The 9,463-nt window shown below is 41.4% G+C and overlaps 1 protein-coding gene across 1 annotated transcript; it reads left to right on the top strand.

Annotated features, from left to right (window-relative positions):
- Positions 1–354: 354 nt before the first annotated feature.
- dctn6 (dynactin subunit 6) lies at positions 355–2,400 on the top strand. The gene is made up of 7 exons (XM_067261562.1): positions 355–431; positions 713–777; positions 902–1,007; positions 1,090–1,178; positions 1,372–1,419; positions 1,541–1,683; positions 1,872–2,400. The coding sequence occupies exons 1-7, from the start codon at positions 394–396 to the stop codon at positions 1,968–1,970; spliced, it is 588 nt and encodes a 195-aa protein (XP_067117663.1). The 5' UTR covers positions 355–393; the 3' UTR covers positions 1,971–2,400.
- Positions 2,401–9,463: the final 7,063 nt, after the last annotated feature.

Below are 9,463 nucleotides of genomic sequence, written 5' to 3'. Positions count from 1 at the left end.
TCTATCGGTGAAATGGGACACTGCATTAGGACGAAAATGGGACATGCTACTCTAAAAGGTGTACAATAGGCCAGCTGCCTGGACACACGTCGTGAACGTAGTTTTCATCCTAGAAAGTCTGTCTTGTCAATAAAGATACCTGTTGTATCTTTTCCCTCACTATGCGTTGTCAGATTATGCCAAGAGACCATAACCACCCTGAAGAGGCAGGCAGTTACGGAATCACAGACAATTTATGGAATCCAGATCCATGCATCACCAAAAAGCAACGACAGAGGGCAGAGAAGTTTCACGATTCATTTTCCAGACATGAGTAATCAACTATAGATGCATTAACCTTGGTTATCTGGACTTAAAATCAACCACCGAGTGTATGTGATCATTGCCAGAAGGATGGCCGACGTCAACACAAAACAGACAGCACAGAAAAGGTAACGTTACTATTTTACTCGATAGTAAACTTCCAAGATTATGTTGTTGTTTGTTAGGATACATTGTAGCTAACAAACAACGCTCATTTACTGCATATTGATGTCTGTTCTAACCAAATACACCCCATATAACAGCTAGCGAGCCAACAATCATCCGACTAGCTACACCCATCATTTCCCCAAAAGTCGTTATCATCATATGATAACAGATCTGTTGGCCATTTGTTTAGGATTGTATATCCTCTTTAGCTATATTAAGAACTTGTCCGTAATTTTTGCAGTGCCAAGATTGCAGCTGGAGCTGTTGTGTGTGTGGAAAGTGAAATAAGAGGGGATGTGACTATCGGTAAGATTTGGACTAGCCTACTGTGAATTGAGACGTATGCTCTATTAACTACACAACGTTTGATACAATAGCTTTGTGGCATTTATTCCTTCCTTAAAACCCGATTTTCTTTTCCCTATGACAGGTGCAAGGACAGTAGTCCATCCTAAAGCCCGCATCATTGCAGAGGCTGGTCCCATAGTCATAGGAGAGGGCAATCTGATCGAGGAACAAGCTCTTATCATCAACAGGTATATTGGTTATTATCACCAACACAGACTGATGTGTTGTCTTAATGAATGTCAACTCACAATATGCTGTTGTGTCCTTTAGTTATCCAGAGAACATCATGCCAGACACAGAGGGAGTTGAACCCAAGACCATGACTATTGGGACCAATAATGTGTTCGAAGTTGGCTGTGGTATCCTTCAGTACCATGCAGTGACAACCATGGGCTTTTGACCTTTCAAGCAAAGGTCATAGCCTATTCCAGATCTAAGGGTTGTTAGATGTAGTTAGTACTAGTATCTGCTACAAGTAGTTGTAGTACATCAGTATCTGCTGTCTACTTTAGACTAATCCCTGAGAATGTTCTATCCTTGACCACCTCCAAGTTTCACAAGCTTTGAAAATTGGAGACAACAATGTCATCGAATCCAAAGGTATAACAATGCATTTTTTCCACAGAATCCTTGCCCACGCCATAGTGAAAATATTTTGGTATTTTTTATGACTTCAAAATGATTTTTACGAAATGGCACTAAATTCTCATCCTGTTCCCAGCCGACCTGGGAAAGAACGTAATCCTGACCAGTGGCTGTATCGTTGGTGCGTGTTGCCAGGTGAACACGTGTGAGGTAATCCCAGAGAACACAGTCATCTACGGCTCCAACTGCATGAGACGCGTACAGACTGAAAGGCCACAGGTGTGTTTCCACATTCAACCAATTTCATCTGACTTATAGAATCATGCAATACTGTGTACACTAGCTAGGTAGGTTTATTAAAACATATTTTAACCCACAAAACTCAAAGAAGCATGGAACTGTGGACTGTAAAAAACATTTCTGAATGTTGTAAAGGTTGTTGACGCTGAGAACATTCCTCTTTTCAGCCCCAGACACTTCAGTTAGATTTCCTCATGAAGATCTTGCCCAACTACCACCACATGAAGAAGACAGTCAAAGGAAGCTCCACCCCTGTCAGAAACTGATGATCAATTACCCACCACTATTCCAGGACCAACTCTCTGAGAACAGCTAGTTTTGGATTGGCATCTAGGTACATATTTAACCTATGCTGCAAAAAATAAAGCACTGTTATCCCCTCACCACCCCTCATGGCTTGCATGCACCGTAAACATAGAAGCCCTAGCTCTGCTAAGCAGTTCTCCTAAGTACTTGCCTTTCTAAGAACACTCTAGCAGGATGGAGACACAAAGCCAACATCGCCTCTGGACAGATATTTCTTTTTTTGTTTGGTCTTTTTTTGTTTTGATCTTCTGTTACATTTGTATTTTGTTGCGTCTTACACTTCATTTTTTATTTAAATATTCTAAGATTCTTTGCTGATTTTTTGAAGCTGTTTAATAAAAAAAGCTATTTAATGTGCTATAATAAAAACTGTTTAATGCAGGCTTTGTCTCATGTGTGTCACCAGAGATGTTTTTTTTTGTTGATTCCTCAGGGAGGCGCTATAGAGCTATAGACTATATTTTAGACACACATACAATACTTTGACATGGTCAGTGAATTGTTGAATTGTGAACTGTTGCTCCTAAAGACTAATTTTATATTCCAGTATTTTACCTGTGCAGAGTGATTTTTCGTACTCTATCACTGGAAATACATTTAAACATTTTCTATTGCTAATTAAAATGTTAACATTTCCAAAAGGTGATTTGAATCCGAAAACGTTTTGGTTATTACCTTTGCTGATCAGCCCATTATATCTACAAGCATTAAAGACTGATTTTACAGCATTCTACTCTTACAAGAAACATTATCCTGGAAGGCAGGGGGTTTCCAGGTTAACTTGGTTCATCTCATTAGGGGTTGCCAGGTTTGTCCATTTACATGATACAGGCACAGGGGGAGGTTGTGGGCAAGGGTGTGGCCATTGTCTCTTACAGAAACAGCGCTGAACAATGCATGCCCCCAGGGAGGTCCCTCTCAGACCCCAGTGTGGTGCCCCATCTGCACCACAGACACCCCCATTCTCTTTTTGTGAGTGTGTGTGTGTCTCTCAAGAGAGCTCCTAAAGTGTTTTGATCCATATTTAGGTAGACAAAAGACAAGAGGTCGGTCCCCAAATTTTACCTTACCTCCCTTCCCCTCGATTGCTACCCACAGATACACATTTACATTTAGTCGTTTAGCAGACGCTCTTATCCAGAGCGACTTACAGTAAGTACAGGGACATTCCCCCGAGGCAAGTAGGGTGAAGTGCCTTGCCCAAGGACACAACGTCATCTGGCATGGCCGGGAATCAAACTGGCAACCTTCTGATTACAAGCCCGCTTCCCTAACCGCTCTGCCGCCTGACTCCCTACACATGTGGCCTTTGTGTAATATCTTGAAAAGGCAAACTCTGCTATCAATAACACTACAGACCTATACCTGCCATCAGGTTTACAGGATAGATTTAAAAAAAAAATGCCATCTGCATCAACTTTAAGAAAACAATAAAATATTGAATTATTTTCCTGTAATTACTTTCAAGCTTTACTGAGACAGGCATAAAACCCCCCTTTTGGCATTTTTGTGTTTCCAATCAAGGGCGTGGTTGTGGACTTGAATGGCACAATACAAACGTATAATTTGTATTCACGTCCTTTGTTGCTGTGTTTGTTTACAGTTATGCAAGTATACCTTCGCTCACCTGCAGTATTGGGACGCACTTTGAATATGCAGAACGACCTTAATGCATATTCATAACTTCGAAGGAAATGAAATTGTAGCCTAATAAAGGAGAGGAGACATTTTCCGACTATTGTAAAAAGACACCCAGCTGGATTGTGTGTCAAATGCACAAGCATACAAAAAAATCAGGTGTTTCAGAACAGCAATTGACTGACTTTGTAGTAGCCACTAGCAGCCAATTTATTTGTGGCAAGTCTCAACGGAGGAAAAGTAAGAGATTGTCAGACACTTCACATCCCAAACCCCCGCCTCATGATTATAATAATAGCCAACAATTTGGTGTTTCATATGTGTAACTTTTTCAGCCAACCCTACCATCTAGCAAACAGTAATAAAGGATGATGTATTGCGTGGACGGGGGCCGTACAGTATAGGCTACAATGGTTCACGGTAGGAGGCACAGCTGTCGTTTCAAACTGCCAATACTCATTTGAATGTGTCAGGGTGGAATCCCACTAGGAGCCCAGATCAACAGGGGCTAATTATTTCACCGGTGGAATACATCTGGGGCTCGGACTTTCCATTCGCAATTTACTGTAGGCTACTCCCCCTGCCGCTATCCCCGGTCGCTTTTTTATTTCGGGGCTCCAAAGCGTCAGTTTTCTCCGCGTCAATAATGGGCAAAGAGGACAGATGTCCGACGCAGTTGCGCGGATCTGCGGAGTGACAGACCTCGTGGAAGCGTTTGTGGCTTTTTAATCTGAGTAGGGGAGTTTTGAGAAACAAGGGGCCCTGTGTCGATAGGGGAGTTGTTGTAGGAATTTCACAGGAAGTTCAAATGCAGTTCTATATTTGGAACTAGTTATTTATATTCTTCCCCCCTGCACACAATGTTTTAGTGGAGAATTATCCCGCTGTCACGTTTGGAAGATAAATTGTTGTTTTGGACTATACTATTTTGGCTGAATTTTTATTTCTCAAGAAAGAATTAGAAATGTTTTATAGTCATGTTCTCCCATAATAAATGCATACAGAATTCAATATTTGCTTTATGGATATAACAATGTTAAACATTGTTGTTTAAACAGAACATTCATATTTCCCCACTCAAAACCAACAACACCCAAAGCCTGCAAAGTATGTATGAATTTCTTGTGTTTATGAAATATCTGGACACATGACTGTACAAATGCACAGTGGGCACACTTGACTCCGCTGTGTAAATACAAATGTTGCAATCTCTGTTAGGAAGCCATTCTTCAGGCAGTCCTTCCCACAACCTACTGTGTGTCAAGCAGAATAAGGAGGTCATATTCAGGCTTACACCATCTATAGTCAGTTATCATGGTTAGTAAATTAATACCCATTCCTGTCATAATGGTACCATCTTTGTGCTGGTACCAGTCCAACATTGATGCCAGCATGGAAAACAGATACCGGGACTTCGTTTTGAGTGTTGTGGTTCCAAAAGGCCATGAGTTTGTCCAGCGGAGATAGAAGCTTTGTGACAGCTGACCTTTGCATCCAGGTCTGTCTCCCTTTTGAAATGTGAAATGTGACCTATAGGGCACAGTGGCATCCATAGCAATTCAACAGGAATAATTAACTTCATCGCAGCAGGGACTAAAAAGCACTAGTTTTCCAGTTCATGTGTCGCTGTCTCTGTTTCAACAAAAAAGGGCCACACTAAAATCTATGTCTACATGGGAAGTATGGCTTTGTATTGTAGCAATTCTACTTGACATTCATTTCCATAATAGGTGGCTGTAGTGGCGGTACTTAACGTCACATTACTAAAGTATGCTTGGCTGCTATATCATCCCAAAATGGGAGTGCAACTGTTATTACATTTTAAATATAAACTTAACAAGAGATAACTTTCTTCTGATACAAAAATATTTGTAATTGTTTTTGCAACCCATCACCATAAATGTCCATTCGTGTTTTACACACGCAAGAAGAATGAATGAGGGACAGGGTCTTGCCTTGTAAGGATATGAAGGCAAGAACCTCACAACATCATGTTTACATTGTGTTACAAAAACAGAGCCGATACTGTCCTTTAGTTGTTATATTCATTTTCTGCTTGATTGTGGCAAAATGTATTCCCATTAAATGGGACAAAAGTTGGTTCTCGGTTCAGCTCAAATGTTTATTGGGATTTTATGTCCGATGTCTTAGGACATAATGGGACATCACTTCCGGAAGTTATACAGGCACATTTGAACTGCTTCAGAACAGTAAGATATTAACATATGAAAAGGGATGTTGAGGGAAAAGGGAAACAATTGAGAACGATAAAGTGACATCTTGTCGTTAGACCAACATTTGCTGAGTGCCTAATGTAATTCAGGGTTGTGTGGAAGAACAGGTAGGTAATGGTTAAGGAACAGTTCATGGTTAACCCTACTCCACAAGCAAACAAAGGAGAAAGGATAACTTTACCGGGAAACATTTTCTTCCCCAGTGTTTTATAGCCCTTTGTCCTCTGTCTTTGAATTCTGTGCCCTCTCACCTGGTTTAAAGACTTTTAGGACCTCTCAAAAGCATTCCAGTGAGGTATTCTAATCCATTATACAGGCACGTGTCAACAGTATGGAACTGCCAGCTAAAAGACGCACTTAAGTCGGTCTCCGTTTTCCACCTAACCCTTCATCTAGCCCACTGATCCATGAGAGCTTACATAAGGCCATCTTAAACACAGACAATAGGGCCCATGGCTCTGTTTAGACTGGAAGGGATAGCTTCTTCACATTTACAGGTACACCATGATGGGGTTGAGGAGGGGTGAGGGGGATGAGGGTCCAATCACGTTATTGTTTTTCGCTAGGCCCACCACGTTTCATTCTCATATCTCATTCTCGTAGCTTGTCAGATTTAACACACACCGGGGCTCGGTGACCCCTGGCCTGCCCTTGCGGATAAACTCACGTTCTACCTCACTACTCAGAAATGCAACCTACTTCAGCACAAGAGCTCAGTCGCTGGGCCGGCACCCTGTCAGATAGGAGAAACGTGTTGGTTGACAGGGTGAGAGAAAAGCGCGGCAGGAGAGATGTTGTTCACGCTTCAACCTCTAATTCTGCAGTTTCCTTTTCTTTTTTTTTGCTCAGTTTTTTGTCAGTGTCAATAACGTCAGTGTCCGATGAAGGATTTGACAACAAAGATCCAGACCTATGACGAAGCTCACTGCTGTCGCTGTTCCACATTACAAGGAAAAATAGATTACAAATGCACAAGGAGACAAAGACTAAAACTATCCCAGGAGAGCGTGACACATACCAGGGCCACATAAGGCCAATTAGAACGGGTCAGTCCGTCCACAAATTTCTCATTAGTAAAGTCAGAGGCAGATCAAAGGGTGCAAGACTCAGCCAACCTGAAGGGGAGGCAACCAGGAATGCCAAGTGTCACTCAGTAAGGAACGGAATGATCCGGCTCTCAGCCCATGGAGACCCACTATCTTAACTCTCCATCATCGTGTGTGCTGCCAAGCCAACTGTGGCCATTAGCTTTAAAGTGTTGTTTATGGGATATCTGAAATTTACTATCACACTACACTGCAATAATATCTGAGGGAAAGAACGGACGTAAGGAAAACTTAAGGAGAATATCTGTCGAATATCCAACCTAAAATTATCTTGATCATTGTGCAACAATAATATTTTGCACTTTTGAGGAGTCAGCAACATACAAATACTTAATTATTGTTTGTGTTATTCTAGAAATACTTTTTATTTGGTGAACATTGCTAGCTAAGATCACAGGCTTTTAAGATGTCAAACCAGATCAAATTCAGAGCAAGAAAGAGGGTTGTTATTTGGTGTGAGTAGATTCCTAATTCCTCGTCATGGCTGCTCTCTGGGGAAAGTGCTCTTGATCAATGAATTGACAATATGTCATGACAGATTCATGTTACATGGCTTATTGTAGTGTTGGTTTAGCCATGACTTAGTGGTCAAGACAGCAGCTCAATCAAATTAGTTTAAATCCTCCTTTTTTGTCTGAAATGAATTAGTTTCTTTTTCACCCACAAATGACCCCTTTTCTCTTTTCACTTAAACTCCAAAAATCGAATGTGTTTACGATGTAGGCCTAGTTACCATACACATTTGCCTATTTCATAATCAGCCCTTTTCCAAAATACACAGCATATCTCCATTTCTGAGTGCAGCCCAGCGTTTTCAAGCTGGCTGACGTGTTCCCCTGGATACCCTGGCCAGAACGTTTTCTCGGCTGTCAGAATGGCAGACCACACAGCTCTGAGACCTGTCAGAAACAGCTGGGACATCTCCCTCCTCCCCTCCCTCTATCCCTCCCCACCACCACCCCAACTCCTTCCTCCCCCCAACCCCCCCCACCCTTCAACCCTGTTTACCAGCCTCCCCCCAGAGCCCCCTGCATGTGAGAGAGCTTTGATAAAAGTTTTGGGAACACATCGAAAAGCTGAGGAACATTTCCATTTTTATCTGCTAGCAGAGGACCCTCCCTGAACTAATGTTTCTCATCAACATAAAAGACGGTTATTTCTTAGTTTCTTTGTTGGTTACGTCTTTGTTTACTTGCTTTTACCATCGACAGCTGAGCTTCAATTAGAAATTGTATGATCCTTGGAGTTAAGTTCTGTCTGTAGAGTTTCAGTTGTGGCTCCAGCAGTATATCTACAACCTCCAGAACACCAGGAGAATTAGTACCCTCAACCTGTCTGATCTCTGGTCTCTTTGGTATGATTCAAAGTCTTCCCTTGTCTACAGTCTTATACTGGTAAGCGCCACCAGAACATCATGATATCCTACAAAAATAATCTGATTCACCTTTTGTACATCTATTGCCTCCAAAGTACTCAATAAAAGCACCAACAAATTCCCAAAACTCTATGGCTTGATTTGTGGACATAAATTGTGTTTGTTCCAAAACAGGACACCCAAAAGAAAAGTCAACCAAGGACAGGTTGTCTAAACGAAAGATACAAAAACGTCTCTATTACTTATTGGATGAGCAAATATGACAACAGGTCTCGACTAAAAAAGGGGTTACAAAACAGACAGCAGACAGATCCATCTACCAATACCTATGAAGGATCTAACCTTTGGAAAGGATAGTCATATTCATATACATTCAGTTTGAAGCCATTCATATTCGCCATTCTGTCATTGTGTATGACACATTACGTACAGTGTACCGTAACATCATGTAGAAGGATTAAGTCCAGAAGTTGTTGGACATTCGGTGCGTAAATGTAAAAGTATAGAACTTGAGTGCTCATGAGAATTTAGCCTACTCCTGAGAGTGCATAAATTTGCAAGCTTCACAGCTTGTTAAATAGTTATAGGAATCGCGAGTTCTCACATTTATAATTTACAGAAATAATTTGCGTTGGTTAATGGTTAATCCGATACCAATAAACTTACAATAGATGATACAAGTAGTCCACAAGTTGAAATGTCACAATTAATTTACCAAAACATAGTTTGTCACAGGCGTGCACGATTTAGGTAGTACCATCCACACAAAATGAAATGCACCATCTACAGTCTATGATATAATTGCCTGTCCAAATCATTACATCGTTGTCTATTGCCTACATGCTTTTCCAGTTATTCTTTACCTAAAAATATGAGTGTCTGTTGTTGAATACAAAATATTTTCCACGCGTGACGCGCATGAGACGCCTTTGCGCGGGGATTAAAAACAATTTTGCTTTGTTATGGTCATGCTATGACGACACCTTATAAAACATTCATAAACCCAGGAGAGAGGGACGGTGCATCACACCCTATCCCACGCCTCGTCCCTCCCTCCAACCCCCCTTCTACAGGAGATGGGAGAACTTTCCTCGTCAAGA

The sequence above is a fragment of the Osmerus mordax genome, chromosome 23, assembly GCF_038355195.1.
Source record: "Osmerus mordax isolate fOsmMor3 chromosome 23, fOsmMor3.pri, whole genome shotgun sequence".
Lineage (NCBI taxonomy): Eukaryota > Metazoa > Chordata > Actinopteri > Osmeriformes > Osmeridae > Osmerus > Osmerus mordax.
This window is presented reverse-complemented; position numbering and strand designations above follow the sequence as displayed.

Bases quoted from the DNA above. Each gene is read 5' to 3' on its own strand.
- dctn6 (XM_067261562.1), top strand. From the start codon at position 394: ATGGCCGACGTCAACACAAAACAGACAGCACAGAAAAG. The intron at 432-712 runs GTAACGTTACTA...TAATTTTTGCAG, and splicing joins AAACAGACAGCACAGAAAAG to TGCCAAGATTGCAGCTGGAG. The intron at 1,008-1,089 runs GTATATTGGTTA...TGTGTCCTTTAG, and splicing joins CAAGCTCTTATCATCAACAG to TTATCCAGAGAACATCATGC.